At 47.8% G+C, this 17,358-nt stretch overlaps 2 protein-coding genes across 3 annotated transcripts in view; one reads left to right on the top strand and one right to left on the bottom strand.

The window, feature by feature from the left end:
- Nucleotides 1-6,295: 6,295 nt before the first annotated feature.
- Nucleotides 6,296-17,358, bottom strand: part of LOC308310128 (serine/threonine-protein phosphatase 2B catalytic subunit gamma isoform-like) — a 34,786-nt gene continuing 23,723 nt past the window's right edge. Inside the window, exons 12-14 of one of the 2 annotated variants that reach the window (XM_080756256.1) lie at nucleotides 16,497-16,594; nucleotides 13,474-13,500; nucleotides 6,303-8,508 (exon numbers count right to left, since the gene is read on the bottom strand). In XM_080756256.1, coding sequence (XP_080612382.1) covers nucleotides 8,300-8,508; nucleotides 13,474-13,500; nucleotides 16,497-16,594 — 334 coding nt within the window. In that variant the 3' untranslated portion in view covers nucleotides 6,303-8,299. Of the gene's footprint in view, nucleotides 8,509-13,473; nucleotides 13,501-16,496; nucleotides 16,595-17,358 lie in introns of both variants that reach the window. The other variant, XM_080756257.1, reaches the window with a different exon arrangement.
- On the top strand, nucleotides 9,340-10,917 carry LOC308310428 (sphingomyelin phosphodiesterase 5-like; the record flags this gene model as incomplete). Its single annotated transcript, XM_080756771.1, has 1 exon — nucleotides 9,340-10,917. The coding sequence occupies one exon, from the start codon at nucleotides 9,340-9,342 to the stop codon at nucleotides 10,915-10,917; it is 1,578 nt and encodes a 525-aa protein (XP_080612897.1).

Raw genomic sequence — 17,358 nt, forward strand, 5'->3', positions numbered from 1 at the left:
TATTTATTTGACGCGATTGTAGTTCGTACTCGCTGCAGCTGCTTTAAGAATCCTATTTTGAATTTGTTTTCTTTACCATTTTGGAAAATGTGACGTTGGTTTTACAGATATATCTATTGATGAGATGACCCCCCCTCCTCCTCCTCCTCAACCTTTAGACGTTTTTCATGTTATTCAGATCAAAGAGATATAGGGGTGTAACGATACATCTTAACAGCGATACGATACATGGTTGACGAATCTACGATATTGGTTAATTATGGCGATACGATGCGATTCAATGATTTAAAATCGATACAGTAACTATTCAGCCAATACATTAAATTAACTATGTTTGAAACTTGTGGATAGATTCAAGCTATATAGATTAAGGGAAAGATTTATTATTATATGGATATGAATAAGTAAGCACAGTGATTCTCTGGCAAATAGATGGACATTGTATTTTAACACATAATGGACAAACCCACGCCTTGACATGAACACAGAGAATACACACATTTATCCATAGAACAAATGCAGCTATGGGTACAGGCTTTAGTTCTGAGTTCTGACATACAGAACCAAAGGTCCGACAGTCATTAGACCGACACCCTAACCCTGACCGCAAGCACGACGCAAAGTAGCTATAGTAAATAAACCCATCTTTATTATTTTTTCTTCTTAAAATTGCTAAATACAATGCCCTTAGTATTGATCAAATTGATTCGATACCGATACTTGCCGTTTACATATCGATAAACGTCAATATTTTAAATTAAAATCGATATTTCGATAGTTACTATATCCTTACATCACTAAAGAGATATTAGTTGCAAAGAGGTGCAAGTAGCAATAATCAATGTGGTGAATGTTTTGTTTGGAACGCTTGTTGTCCACTTAAAAGCAAACCCTAGATCTTCACTTCTATGCTATTTGGCAATGATGCTAAAACGTTCACATCATCCACCCCCGTCCATCCATTCCACACGTTGTTCAACCTTAAGTCTTCACTGGTCCTCAAGCCTTTTCCATGTCAGGGACCACCACACCAAACCAATAGGTTTTAGAAATGTCAAAAAAAAAAGATGTCTAAAGTAGCCGATCTACATGCATGCTCCCATCACATGGCGCGCTGTAGGATGGGGATGCTGATAGAATCGTCAATTAAAGTAATTAAGAAGATTGTGATGCTTATATATTAACTCATTTTGATGGGGACCCCCCCTTTGAGAACACTGCTGCTTTACAGTGCTCTCTTTCACACTGGGGGGGGGGGGAACCTAAAATCTCCAGAAAAAAAATCCAGATGTACAATGTGACGCAGTGCGAGCTTGTAGATCGGCTATTTTTATTTATTTATTTATGTGGACCCGGTTAATGCCGTCCGGTGATTACGGTCATTGTTTGTGTCTTCTTTACATCACAAGAGAATCCAATAAATCAGTGAATATCTGTTGAATGACGTCAGTGTCCAACCTTTCTTTTTAAAACACATTTTAGTACTTCCAATTCCAAATCATTAGGCAAGATTTTAAGACCTAGACCAGCTTTACAAATTATATATTTTATGCCTAGAATAGAAACAGCATTTTATGCATGCATAGGCTACTGCTAGTAAGGCTACAGTGTGATAGCAACACACACACACACAGTAGATTATTTGAGATAAAAGCTTACATTCAAAGCAGTTAAATATATATTTTTAAATGTCAGGCAGTAACCATTGCTATAGTGTTTGTTCAACAACGGGAATCTCTGTCTCTCAAGCATCCAATGCAAGTCACCAATTTAACCCAATCAGGAGAGGAAGTAACACTGTAAGATCGGCTATAGCCAACATATATTGCGTTAATGTCCGTCGACCATTTTTCCACTGACGAAAACTAAATGGAAACTAAATGAAGGGACTAGGAAGGGAAGGGACTAGTGGACAAGAGAACCAGTATAAGTTCACTCACTCAAGTTCTTCACTTGAAGTGTAAAAACAGCCATTACGACAGCATCAAGGCCTGCATTTGATTTAGTCGACTAAATGAACTGTAGATTTAGTAAACTAAAACCGCCTGACATTTAGTCGACTAGAATTAGACACCAAGACATTCCAGGTAACTAAAATGTGACTAAAACTAAATTAAAACGATTCAAAAGACTGACTAAAACTGAAATCAAACTTTGCTGACAAAAACAGCGTTTTCTGGACTTTGAGAACGACTCATCCTGGGCAAGACCTAAAGTAAAGAAATGACATTGATGCTTTACAAATCAGTTTACATTCTCCGCCAATGAAACAAAGTGTTGTGATTGGTCGGGAAAATGTCGTATCCGGGGGAAATACATCTGACGGATGTTCCGGAGGATACATCCGCCGATACATTGACACGAAAACGCGTATTCAGGGCGGAGTCACCACCCCCAGGGTAAGTTGTGATTTGCTCTCGTTCACTGCAATGCAATTTGCGGCATTTCCAAAACAATATTGCGCAGAGTAGCGATTATCAAACGTATTTGCAATGCCATACGTTGAAAGATCTGTTGCCCGTGGACAAGGCACGCTACCTCCGCAAGTTAGATATTATCGGCATAGATGTTTGTCCGTATGTTATTAAGGATTGGAAAAAGTTGCATTGGCAGCCATAGAAAATTCTGCCAGGGTAAAAAGACCGGATGTGACGTTTTTGGGCGTTCCTGTCTTGTTTCGTGTCAGTGTATAGCTTCTCTGCCTTACGTTGTGACCAGGCTTTACTTTATGCTTCTCTGCCTTACGTTGTGACCAGGCTTTACTTTATGCTTCTCTGCCTTACGTTGTGACCAGGCTTTACTTTATGCTTCTCTGCCTTACGTTGTGACCAGGCTTTACTTTATGCTTCTCTGCCTTACGTTGTGACCAGGCTTTTCTTTATGCTTCTCTGCCTTACGTTGTGACCAGGCTTTACTTTATGCTTCTCTGCCTTACGTTGTGACCAGGCTTTTCTTTATGCTTCTCTGCCTTACGTTGTGACCAGGCTTTTCTTTATGCTTCTCTGCCTTACGTTGTGACCAGGCTTTTCTTTATGCTTCTCTGCCTTACGTTGTGACCAGGCTTTTCTTTTCGCAGATAAGTAATCCTGGGACCGAGGCTAAGAACGACTAGTGTAAATTCACCAACATAAAATAAACTCGTCAGAGACAGAATCACTGATTATTTTCTTTTTTTTTAATTGAATGGGGTGAAACATCTACATAAACAAGAGGCCTCTCAATACAAGTACTTCACAAAAAAAAAGGAAAAAAAAAAAAAGCATTTTTTATTTTTATTTTTTTTAAACTATAAAGATTTTTTTTGATTAAATCATTTCTGTACATTTTGTAAGATATGTTCTGAGACAAAAAAAAAGAAAGAAAATAAGAAAAAAATAAGTCATAACTGAGGCCTTTTGTCTCAAGCTGACCCACCACCCTTTCCCCCCAAAAAAAAGAAACAAACATGGTGTCCAAAGTTGCCAGTAGTTATCAGACACAAACAAACCTCACCTCTCCTCTCCAACACACGACCTTTTAACCAAAACCTCATAAAAAGGGCAGATTTTATTTCCAGGACATTTAACCAGTTGTACATTTTTGTTTTGACACCCAATTTACCCCAGCATTAGGCCCCCACGGGCCCCCACAACTCCTCAGTCACAATCAGACTTGTTAAGTGTCCATTTGGTTCCTAACCGGCATCTATCAATCATTTAGCTGGGGTGACCTGACCTCCCTGGAACCCTCTCAAAGGCCCCTTGGGGGTCCCCTGACCCCCCTGGAACCCTCTCAAAGGCCCCTTGGGGGTCCCCTGACCCCCCTGGAACCCTCTCAAAGGTCCCTTGGGGGTCCCCTGACCCCCCTGGAACCCTCTCAAAGGCCCCTTGGGGGTCCCCTGACCCCCCTGGAACCCTCTCAAAGGCCCCTTGGGGGTCCCCTGACCCCCCTGGAACCCCATCAAAGGCCCCTTTGGGGTCCCCTGGTACCCCACTTTGAGAACCACTGCTTTTTACATAATCCCTTTTTTAAAGATCATCTCCATCGCCACACACCAGCTTTGCTGACAAGCATCACTTACAGTAAGCCTCCCTTATTTAATAATTAATCCAAACGGCAGATCTATATTGCGTTTTTTCTATTTTTACGGCCACCATCATCATCCACAGGCACAGCACGTCTGTAGAAAAGCTAGTCGATCTGTTACGGGACTGCGATGCCAGGCTCAGCACCGATGGCTTCGCTCAGGGCTGGACAATTAACAAAATAAAACCCAAAACATAGATATTAAGAACTGATAACAGACTTAAATCTTGCTCATGTAGGTTCGTTGATTAATCGAGTAGCATGTTTCTTTTTTTTTCCTGAATATTCCAGTTTATATATATTTTTTTTGTAGTAATCGAGATAAGTTTGAAATTAAATCGGGATAGCGGGCCAGCCCAAGAGTCTTTTAAGGACATTATTATACATGCTTGGTTTGAGCTTGTAGATCGGCCATTTTATTTTTTGCCATTCTTTAAAACGTATTGCCTGTAAAGGGCAGACATCCCTGGAATACCAGGGACGAGACCAGGTCCAGGGACGAGACCAGGTCCAGGGACGAGACCAGGTCCAGGGACGAGGCCAGGTCCAGGGACGAGACCAGGTCCAGGGACGAGGCCAGGTCCAGGGACGAGACCAGGTCCAGGGACGAGACCAGGTCCAGGGACGAGACCAGGTCCAGGGACGAGACCAGGTCCAGGGACGAGGCCAGGTCCAGGGACGAGGCCAGGTCTCGTGACGAGGCCAGGTCCAGGGACGAGACCAGGTCCAGGGACGAGGCCAGGTCTCGTGACGAGGCCAGGTCCAGGGACGAGACCAGGTCCAGGGACGAGACCAGGTCTAGGGACGAGACCAGGTCCAGGGACGAGACCAGGTCCAGGGACGAGACCAGGTCCAGGGACGAGGCCAGGTCCAGGGACGAGACCAGGTCCAGGGACGAGACCAGGTCCAGGGACGAGACCAGGTCTCGTCACGAGACCAGGTCTCGTGACGAGGCCAGGTCTCGTGACGAGGCCAGGTCCAGGGACGAGACCAGGTCCAGGGACGAGGCCAGGTCTAGGGACGAGACCAGGTCCAGGGACGAGACCAGGTCTAGGGACGAGACCAGGTCTCGGGACGAGGCCAGGTCTAGGGACGAGACCAGGTCTCGGGACGAGACCAGGTCCAGGGACGAGACCAGGTCCAGGGACGAGACCAGGTCTCGTGACGAGGCCAGGTCCAGGGACGAGGCCAGGTCCAGGGACGAGACCAGGTCTAGGGACGAGACCAGGTCTCGGGACGAGGCCAGGTCTAGGGACGAGACCAGGTCTCGGGACGAGACCAGGTCCAGGGACGAGACCAGGTCCAGGGACGAGACCAGGTCTCGTGACGAGGCCAGGTCCAGGGACGAGACCAGGTCCAGGGACGAGACCAGGTCCAGGGACGAGGCCAGGTCCAGGGACGAGACCAGGTCCAGGGACGAGACCAGGTCCAGGGACGAGGCCAGGTCCAGGGACGAGACCAGGTCCAGGGACGAGACCAGGTCCAGGGACGAGACCAGGTCTCGGGACGAGGCCAGGTCTAGGGACGAGACCAGGTCTCGGGACGAGGCCAGGTCTAGGGACGAGACCAGGTCCAGGGACGAGACCAGGTCCAGGGACGAGACCAGGTCCAGGGACGAGGCCAGGTCCAGGGACGAGGCCAGGTCCAGGGACGAGACCAGGTCCAGGGACGAGACCAGGTCCAGGGACGAGACCAGGTCTCGGGACGAGGCCAGGTCTAGGGACGAGACCAGGTCTCGGGACGAGGCCAGGTCTAGGGACGAGACCAGGTCTAGGGACGAGACCAGGTCTAGGGACGAGGCCAGGTCCAGGGACGAGGCCAGGTCCAGGGACGAGACCAGGTCTAGGGACGAGACCAGGTCCAGGGACGAGACCAGGTCCAGGGACGAGGCCAGGTCTAGGGACGAGACCAGGTCCAGGGACGAGACCAGGTCAAGGGACGAGACCAGGTCCAGGGACGAGACCAGGTCTAGGGACGAGACCAGGTCAAGGGACGAGACCAGGTCCAGGGACGAGACCAGGTCCAGGGACGAGACCAGGTCTAGGGACGAGACCAGGTCCAGGGACGAGACCAGGTCCAGGGACGAGGCCAGGTCTAGGGACGAGACCAGGTCCAGGGACGAGACCAGGTCAAGGGACGAGACCAGGTCCAGGGACGAGACCAGGTCTCGGGACGAGGCCAGGGACGAGACCAGGTCTAGGGACGAGGCCAGGTCTAGGGACGAGGCCAGGTCCAGGGACGAGACCAGGTCAAGGGACGAGACCAGGTCCAGGGACGAGACCAGGTCTAGGGACGAGACCAGGTCTCGGGACGAGGCCAGGGACGAGACCAGGTCTAGGGACGAGGCCAGGTCTAGGGACGAGGCCAGGTTCAACGTGGTTTCTTAATGGCTGTGCCGTTTCTCTTCCACCCTTGGTCTCCCTTTGTCTCCTGTCATCTCTTCCACCCTTGGTCTCCCTTTGTCTCCTGTCATTGCACGTCTTCACCATCTATCCATCCCTGGTTCTCCCATTCTCTCTCCTTTGCTTTCCACACGTATGCATTTTTTTTGCCTAATTCTATATATTTGTCGTAGAAATTAACAAAAAGAAAACAAAACGAAAAAAAAAACAAATCAACATCACATTGAAAATAGCTGGAACATTTCAAATGTACATAATATATAATATGAAAGTCAATACATGCTCTCGTCGTTGGAGCTCATTTACGCTATCGTTGGCATGAGATAGAATCGATTCGTAATGTTAATTAATGGAGGTTTTTTTCTTTCTTCCCAAATCATTGATTTTCTTCTTTTCATAATCTTTTCATATTTATTCAAGTGCTTCCTTGCAGAACTCTCGCTGCGCGGACACGACCACAGCAGAGGTCGGTCGGGTTCATTATAAGTATAATAATTTCTTCACCAGGCAGACAAAGATTTAAGTGTTGATGAGAAGGCGTTTTGGAACACCGACTGTCCCCAAAGTACCAACTCTTAGTAAAAATGGACCTTGATTTTACTTTTTTGGCAGTGAACGCCTTTTAAGTCCATTATTGATCAGGTTTCAGTCTTAAAACTACAATATTTGATCTTTTACAAACGATGAAATAAATAAGAATTATGACTGGTTTGGTTGGACTGAAAGCCACACTTTACTTTAGTTTAAACCCTCTGTCATTCTCGCAGCGGGAGGAGGGGTGAGGAGATAGGAAGCAGGAAGCAAGCTAGGAAGGTAAAGTAAAGGAATATGAAAGGAGGGAGGGAGGAAAACAAAAGGTCAATTTGCGCTTTGCGCCGCGAGTGTCGCACAAAACTGCGTGGAATTACTTCTCTGGAGGATGTTTCCCCGAGTGGAATAGTAAGAGAGTGGCGACACTATAGCGTCGACTCCCATTCTAACAATGGAATGCGGAAGTGCTCTCATTCTATTTCAATGGGATAGTTCCAACGTTTGGAACTATAGCACTATAGGCACCCGCTTTGCGGCGAGTGTCGCCACCCTCTTACTATTCCACTCGGGGTGTCGTTGCATACCTCTGTGAAAACGAAAGGTAGCAGCAGCCAGGTCACGCTCTCGTGAAATGTTGCGTACTTTTGGTTTTGCGAAGACGTCGTGAGCCTCCGTTATAGCCGGAGATGCACCCAACTTCCTCCGTCACATTGTGCGGCTTAGATAGAAACTCACGGTTCGGACCCACCCAGCACTTTCACTAAGCACAGTCACCGTGTTCGTTCACCCTGACTCGCTCCGTTTTAGGTGAAAACGTTGCCAGCCTAAAACTGGAGTATGCGTGAGCTTTTACCTGCAGTGTAAAGAGTGTGGACATGGCCCCTGTCTGTCTTCCATGACTCCTGTCCATCCATCTGTCCTGCATGCCCCATGTCCGTCCGTCTGTCTGTCCTTCGCGCCGCCCACGGTGTCGTGAAAATAGACGATCAGATTATTTTTTTCACAGAAATGTTATATATATATATTAATGTATTTACTTTTTAACTTTCAGGGTATCGATTATATTATAACATTTTCGATTTACTTTTCGTAAATCGATTCAATCGTCAGTTGCTGCGCAAAGCATGAAACTGGCCTTCTGTATACCGGGGGGAAGCAGAGAAGCTTCAGCCAGGTGCAGAGAGAGAGAGAGAGAGAGAGAGAGAGAGAGAGAGAGGAGCAAGAAAGGAATAATATTTCTTTAAAAAAAAAGAAAAGAAAAGAATAGGAGGGAACAGAATAAAGACAGAGAGAGATAATCTCTAGACTTGTGCGTCGGTGCCGTTCTTGTCGGGCGGGGGTCCGGGGCTGGCTGGCAGGTTGTTGGGCGGGGGCGCCGCCGCCACCGCCGTGGGGGTCTCGCTCTGCTTGCCACTGTCCCGCCTGGGGGGCATCCTCTCGTTGATGCGGTCCAGACCCCGGGCCTCCTCGAAGCTCTGGATCTTGTGCTTGGGGTTGAAGTCCTGGATGGCTGCGAGGACGACATACACAAAGACATGTCAGTCAGTCAGTCAGTCAGCATGTGGGCAGGAGGAACAATGCTGAGGCTATAAGCTAAAGTGGGGAGACGTACTAGGAATGTTTAGGCTTCATAACAACAACGGGAATAACACGGTCACTTGTAGGGTAGAAACCTTGCATCTCTGTAAACTTTAGTTTTTTTCATAAATCATTGTTCTATTGAATTATACTTTGTTGTACGATAGTGTTGCAGGTTGCAGTTCTAGTATAATTTTTTTAGAACATAACGGAAAATCTTATGCCTATAATGACATGCCCAAAACGTCCAACAAGATCCTGTGACTAAATAATAATAATGTCCTGAGAAGTAACGTTTTGGAACCACAATGTTTCTGCTCGACAGCAGAAACATTACTGGATATAAAAAAAAAGAGAGAAATATCCGGCAAAGACAATGGATGGATATTCATTCACACATTATGTCTTCTGAATTCATCAATGAAGTCATCAATGATGTCATCGACATGACGTCAGAGTGAGATCCACAGGAAAGAAGTATTAGTTGCTTAGTTACACTAACAATCGCTCTCATGAAGTAGTTTGGTTCTAATTATTGGTGAGAGGTTATAAAGATGGCCATGTCACACCACTGCCTCGTCTGTCGCCTCCCTACACAGTTCAACAATAATCCGAATGCTGGCGGACGGGACACAGGATGGGTCACCAACGTTGGCGTAACACCCGTACCTTTGTCTTAAAAGTTAAATGCAAAGCAGGGTTTATTGAATGAAGTTTCCAGTAGGCGGTTTGTTGAGGCGACATCCGTGACAGTGTGGAGTAAATGTCCCTGCGGGAGTCTGCGTTCTCCAGCGGGCTGGCCTCGGGCCTCCACGCCGTGGCCTGGAGCCTCATCCTGCCCTGCTTCTGGTGCCTGGACCGGCTCCTCGCCGGCCTCGTGTCCACCAGCCTGGAGCGGAGCCGGCGCCGGGCCCACGAGCGCTGCCTCCTCCACCCTCTCACCGTGCTCTGCGGCTCCCTCCTCTTCGCCGGCCTGGTGGCGACCACGGCTCCGCTGGCCCAGCTGGGCTTTGCGCTGTGGGCGCCGCTCCAGGCCTCCCGCAGGCCCTTCTGCTACCGCCGCCAGGCGCCGTCGTCCTACTCCTCCGCTGAGGAGGAGGAGAGGGGGGAGACCGACCGGGGCTTTGAGCTGGAGGAGGGGAAGAAGGCCACGTTCGTCTTCGCCACCGCCAACGTGTGCCTGCTGCCCGACGGCCTGGCGCGCTTCAACAACCTGGGACACACGCAGCGGCGAGCGGCCGCCATCGGCCGGCGGATCGCGCGGGCCGTCGGCGGCCGACGGCACAATGGCAGCGACGACGTGCTCGGCGTGCCCGACCGACCGGCGCCGCCCCTCCTCCTCGTCGACGGTGACCACGACTCTGACCGGGAGGACGTGGCGGTGGAGGAGGTGACGGGGGACGTTTCGCCCACCTTCCCCGCCGACCTGGACATCCTGTGCCTGCAGGAGGTGTTCGACAAGCGGGCGGCCGAGACGCTGACGGAGCGCCTGGCGCCGCTGTTCGGCCACGTCCTGTACGACGTGGGGCCGAGCTGCTCCTCCTTCAAGCTGCTCAACAGCGGCCTGCTGCTGGCCAGCCGCTTCCCCCTGCTGGACGCCCGCTTCCACTGCTTCCCCAACGGCCGCGGGGCGGACGCGCTGGCCGCCAAGGGCCTGCTCTCGGCCAAGGTGCTCGTCGGCCGCGACCGCCGTCGGAAGAAGCGAGCGGTCGGCTATTTCAGCTGCGCGCATCTCCACTCGCCGCCGGGCGACGGCCGGATCCGCTGCGAGCAGCTCGACATGGCGGGCGAGTGGATCAGAGAGTTTCAGGCCGCCAACAGACGACCCGACGACGAAGAAGAGGTGGTGTTCGACGTGCTCTGCGGAGATCTCAACTTCGACAACTGCTCGACGCGGGACGGCCCGGAGCAGAGGCACGCCGTGTTCCAGGAGTACCGAGACCCGTGCAGGGCGGGGCCGGGCCGGGAGAAGTCCTGGGCGCTCGGGACCCTCCTGGAACAGGCCACGTTGTACCGGGAGGAGACGCGCACGCCGGAGAGCCTGAGGAGGACTCTGGAGGACGAGGGCTTGAGGAGGCGCTTCCTGTGCCCACCCGCGGCGGCACCAGCGCCGCCGGGCTCTCCTCCCCCGGTCTACCCCTCCCCCGGGCAGCCCTGGGTGGGACGGCGCATCGACTACATCCTCTACGGGCGGAGCGCCGTGTCGGAGCGCTGCCGGACGCGAGTGGAGGGCGTGACGTTCGTGAGCCAGCTGGCCGGCCTCACCGACCACATCCCGCTGGCCCTGAGACTCACTGTGCTCCTGGACTCTCTCAGTCACGTGTCATGCCCAGAAAAGTGATGCTAGGGTTCTAAACTTTACCCTGGGCCGGAACACAACGCTGTTGTTTGCGCGTCACTTTGCAATGACTGATTTGATTTGAAACAAAAACAAAATCACATCCGTGTGACGTGAGACTAAGTGTAACAGAGACTATGCCCATTTGCTCAGACAGAATGACTGAAAGTAAAATTGGGCAATTATTTGTGGGCAATCATTTTATTTTATTTAGGGCAGGGGTGCGCAATTATTTAATGTTTAATGTTTTGGAGGGCCGGGCCAAAAGGCTGAACTTAATTATGCATAATATAATTGTATTTCTATATTTAAAAAAGCAGTAAATGGCCATTTATGATGATGTACAATAAGAGCGCCCCTCATTTTTTAACTTTCTACTTGCATGCTTGAGACGTTTCCTTTCCCAGTTGAAAACTATGTTTTTGTTTAAGTTACAAGTCAGGTAAATACTAGAATTTTATTTTAACAATGATATAATGTATATATGTTTATTTTCTAATCGTCAAATAATCTTTCGCCCGTATTTTTCGTATTTGGCCCGCTGGGCCGTACAATGCCCAGGTCTGTACAGTGTATGACAAAGTTTGTGAACATAACAACTAAAAGCTGGAAGAATGCCTTGCTGATGACATAATGGTGATCATGCCGGACGATGATGTATTGGACCCACATGACATGGTCTTCTACATTCCGATGCCAAAGACGGAGAGAGAGACACACACACACAGACCTGACCGATGAGCTGACCCTCTGTACGTGTGACTGTCCGCACACACACACGGACCTGACCGATGAGCTGACCCTCTGTACGTGTGACTGTCCGCACACACACACGGACCTGACCGATGAGCTGACCCTCTGTACGTGTGACTGTCCGCACACACACACGGACCTGACCGATGAGCTGACCCTCTGTACGTGTGACTGTCCGCACACACACACGGACCTGACCGATGAGCTGACCCTCTGTACGTGTGACTGTCCGCACACACACACGGACCTGACCGATGAGCTGACCCTCTGTACGTGTGACTGTCCGCACACACACACGGACCTGACCGATGAGCTGACCCTCTGTACGTGTGACTGTCCGCTCGCTTGTGTTATACTGGGGCGCTGTTGGCCCAAATGTACAAGCCAAGCAACACGCTGCCCCGCCCCCACAACACATTGTTGTTGGCTCATGGATCAGCTGTTTGGCACACGGTGTAAGAATAAAAGAAAAGAAAAGAACGCCACGCTCGGCCGCTTCTCTCCTGGTCTCGTCGTCGTGTGGAGTAGGAGGAGGAGGAGGACACACACTTCTTGTTTAAACACACAAGACGTGAAGAGGAGGATCCCAAAGCGATCAATTATTTATTTCACATACAGAGGGACGGTCTTCCTGCCAGGCCTTTGGGCCTGTCGCTCCGCCAACCCATGGTGGAACTATGCATGGCAGGGGACGGTGTCTCCCTGGCCTAAACCTGACCGCATAGCAAAATAAAAACTGCAGACCAATAGATCGATCTATTCATTGATCCATATACAGCAAGCAGATACTTTCCCCCATTTAACCTATTGTTGGATAACCTTCTGTTGATATATATATATATATATATATATATATATATATATATATATATATATATATATATATATATATATATATATATATTCTACCGAATTAAAGCTTTACACACTTAAGACTACAGTTTTTTTTCTCTTAACAGCTTTACTAGTGGCAAAATGACTATGATGGTTTTAATCTCATTCAATTGCAAATTTGCCATGTGGATGGATGGAGGACATCACAAACGTATAACATCCAGATTTGATTGTCCTCGAGGCATCACAAATGTAGATAATATGACTTAACTTCGTGCTCTCACCAGAGTGTGAAACGGCTGAGTTGAGCACCTCAACATCTGTCCAAGAAGCTAAATAACTGCTCGGGCTCTCAGTCAATAATGTATTATCTAACCCAACTATAATTAAATGGCTGATGCCGTCGAGGTGGAATTAATAATTATGTCCAAAACTGTTTATTTTCGGGACACAAAATGGAAAAGTATCAGATCTAAATATTTTCATCTTCATAAACAATGTTTTACTACTTTCGTATGACACTGTAGTATGACACAGCAATAATTTACAACAACAACAAGGGTGGGCGAGGCGGGGGACAAGAGGAGAAGAGGTTTCTGCCCAACAGCAACGAAACAAGCATCAACTTGGGTTATTGGATGAAACGGTTATTCTGACAGTTTACAAATAAACACGATCTATATGTAGTGTGTAACTCATACTACACATCAGATTGATGCCTAATAATGTGTGCAAATCTCAGTTGGACGTTTCAGTGAGTGGTGGAATGGATGTGGAGTTTATGTGAGAGGAGGGTTTAATTACACATTTTAGACATCACATTTCACACAAAACGGAATGAATGAATGAATGAATGAATGAGTGTTGTTGGAACAGGAGACAGGAGGGTCAGGCATGAACAGTTAACAGTTATGATGAAGTCAACGTAAAGATGGGGAGGAGGAGGAGGAGATATGATAGATGGATGCGTACCTCGTGCCTCTTCGGCCTCTACGGTGGCTGTGTAAGCGTGAGTAGAAGGAAGAGCCATGCCCAAAACCAACGGAGAGAGAGTGGCAAGGTTATCAATGCAACATTCAGTCAGTTTCTGTCACATTATCACTGCAAGGTTATCAATGCAACATTCAGTCAGTTTCTGTCACATTATCACTGCAAGGTTATCAATGCAACATTCAGTCAGTTTCTGTCACATTATCACTGCAAATCAGTCAGTCCTGTTATCATTTAGTTCAAAGGTCATACATACTGTACATACACCCCCCCATCCCACTACCCCCCCTCCCTCCCTCATTCAACATAGCAGTAATAATAATACATTCACGAGTTAGAGGCAAGGCATGTAAAAATATAAAAAAAGGCCCAAATTCACTCTGCCGATTAGATTGAGTATATTATACACTGCTTCATGAAAACGGCTAAGACAAATTAAGGGATCAAAATCCCTTAATTTATTTTGAGCAGTAGTACTGTATCTGTTTTGCCACAAAGGTTGGAACGTTTTTGAGGCGGATCACTGCCGACCCGACCCGCGGGCCAGTGGTTTTTCAACCAGTGGTCCGGGGACCACCAGTGGTACTTGAGGGTGTACCAGGTGGTCCCCAGCTAAATGATGGAGAGTTTGTAACCAATTTTTTTATCTTTGAGGCGCCAATTTATATTGTGAAATCAATGTTAACGGGTCCATTTGGTTCCATTTGTACACTCTCAGAGTTACAGACCTATAAGGGTCCATTTGGTTACAAACGTATCATTTAGCTAGGGACCCCCTGGAGCCCTCAAGGACCCCCGGGAACCAATGCATCACAGTGTTATTATATGAGGGGACATTCTGTGAGGGAGACGGTGTGTGAGTGAGCTTCAATCAATCATGGATGTGGGAAATGTTTTCATTTTCACAGGATGATTCTTAGATTTAGAGCAGACTCTTCTGTCGATAAGACGTGAGGCCGATTCTACAAACCCAAATGCCTTCTAAAAATCACTAATTCTCACGCAAGATTTTCTCCCCCCAAAATGTTCCAAAATAGAAGATACACAATCTCGAGGCACGAATTGCCGTTTAACCCATTCTGACCTGAGATCAGATTCATACGAGGTTTCCACGGGACACACACTGGTCTGATGAACCCATTCTGACCTGAGATCAGATTCTAAAAATGTCAGTCGTTCTTCGAATTTTTCAAAAATAGCAGACCTACAAGCTCGTATCACGCCACTCGGTGGCGCGATATGAGCTTGTAGATCTGCTATTTTTCAATAGCTAAAGCATAACATAGTGCTTACACCAAAATGGGTGCCCGGTCAGAATGGGTTAAACTTCTAGATCTGCTATTTTTGAATAGCTAAAAATCTGAGCGATATATTGGTTGGCAGCACGCCAATTTTATCGGACCATATTGGCTTACTTTCTTGGTACTATTGAAGATGTATACGATCGTGTTATGTTGTCCACTATGCACAGATATATATTAAAATGATTCTTACTGCAGAAAAAGACACATGGGTGTAATTACAAAACAATGGCGTAATTATGCAGTTTATCCAGCAGAGAGCGCCCTGACACCAGTGTTGACTCAACACTGCAATGTGGCACATTATACATAATAATAATAATAATAATTAGTATTATATACATACTTACATTAAATCGATACACAGGATAGTGTGTACATTTTTCATTTTTATCCCATGATTTTGTAACCCATTTTTTTCACCCAGTGTCAATTATCTAGTGTAATCCTGGGCTCTACACTCCTCTGCCAACCTGGGGAGAGCAACGGACTGACCTCATGCTTCTATCTATGCATGAGGAGTCCAAGCCGCCCGGGAGGGAGGAGTTTCCCTGGTTGGACGTAGCGCGTGGAAGGAACACGTTATTCCAACCAGTTCCTTTCCCCTCCATCAGGCGCCCCGGTTGGCCAGGGGGGTGAGGGGGGGGACATAGTCAGCCGTATAAAAGTCCCACTCCCATCCCTATACTTAGACATCAGTCCCTTTGGACTACCGGATAAAAGGCCCCAAACAACCCATATCGCTCAGGCCCTGTTGTTAAGTTGAAGCTCATCTGCACACCGTCATAGTGTGTGTGTGTGTGTGTGTGTGTGTGTGTGTGTGTGTACGTGCACAAGTGTGAGTGTGTGTGTGTAGGCTGGGGTCACGTGGGATGGTTAATTTCAGAGCTTGTGTGCAAGCACAAGAGGTTAGTGTTAGTTGGAGTTAAAATGAGTGTGTGTGTGTGTGTGTGTGTGTGTGTGTGTGTGTGTGTGTGTGTGTGTGGTATTGTAGTCGGGTCCCAACCTTTACTCTGGACCGAAGTGTCGGACCGCGTGCATTTTCAGAGCATTGTTCATTTTAATGTTTTATCAAGCTCTAAACATGGTAATTTAATCTCAAGCCGAGCCCTAAAATGTCAATGTACAGTTTAAGCAACGTAATGTATACTGTATTCCATCGATAATAGTTTGACTCAATTCTAATAGGTTTTTTTAGTCTCATGAAAATGACTGAGATCAGTCGTGGTGACTGAGAACTTGAATCCGTGTAATATACATTCAAGTTCTGCATCACCATGAAAACGTATTATTTTAACCCATTCTGACCTGAGATCAGATTCATACGAGGTTTCCACTGGGACACACACTGGTCTGATGAACCCATTCTGACCCGAGATCAGAGTCTAAAAATGTCGGTCGCTCTTCGATTTTTCAAAATAGCAGACCTACAAGCTCGTAGGGCGCCACTCGGTGGCGCGCTATGAGCTTGTAGATCTGCTATTTTTCAATAGCTAAAGCATAACATGATGCTAACACCGAAATGGGTTCCCGTTCAGAATATGTTAAAGAGGGAATACCAGAACCTTTTTTTATACATAATTCATTTTATATTAATGTTTTAGCACCGTTTATATATATATATATGGCCCACAGGTTAGGAGTCGACGTTGTGTTGTGTGTATTGGTGTGTTTTGTCATGATGTGTTTTGGGGTCATCATTACCGCTTTGCAGGGTCTCTCGTCCTCCAGACAGGACCCCCATAGGCAGCGCCCCGGAGGGGGTCAGCCCCTTGAGCTGCAACACACTCTCATTCTCCTCCCTGAGCCATGGAACACACACACACACACACACACACACACACACACACACACACACACTAGATGACATGTCTTATTTCACACTGCATTACTTTTCTAGGGCAGTGGTTCCCAAACTTCTTCACGTCAAGGACCCCCATATTGACACTCATTAGCCCCACGGACCCCCATCAGAAAAGATATGCCAGGGACCCCCCATAAGGGACCCCCCATAAGAGAAGATTTTTACAGCTCCAGCAGTGATTCCCAAACATTTTCATTTCAAGGACCCTCAGTTTGATATGCAATAAGGACCCCCATTTAATGCCATTTCTATTGCAAAAAACAATGTTAATTTAACTCTGAGAGTGTACAAATGGAACCAAATGGACCCATTTGGTTCCATTTGTACACTCTCAGAGTTACAGACCCATAAGGGCCCATTTGGTTCCAAACTATCCTTTAGCTGGGGACCCCCTGGAACTCCCTCGAGGACCCCTGGGGGTCCCCGGACCCCACTTTGGGAACCACTGTTCTAGGGCATGAGTTCCGAGTTCCTTTTAGAAGAAATTCATAAAGGGGAGTGACGCGGTACAAAGTCACTAATGAAATCCAAACTACTAACAAAATCCAAAAAGCGGTGGTCAGATTTTACGCCCCATAGCTGGTGGTGACGGGGCGTCACCATAGCAACTAGATCAATGTTAAAAGCTGCCGTGGGGCTCAACCAGTATATAGAATACGAGGGGGTACGAACATGTTCGTACTTATCAGATAACGTCCCATA

Source organism: Protomyctophum bolini (genome assembly GCF_963924005.1).
Source record: "Protomyctophum bolini genome assembly, chromosome: 22".
Taxonomy (NCBI): domain Eukaryota; kingdom Metazoa; phylum Chordata; class Actinopteri; order Myctophiformes; family Myctophidae; genus Protomyctophum; species Protomyctophum bolini.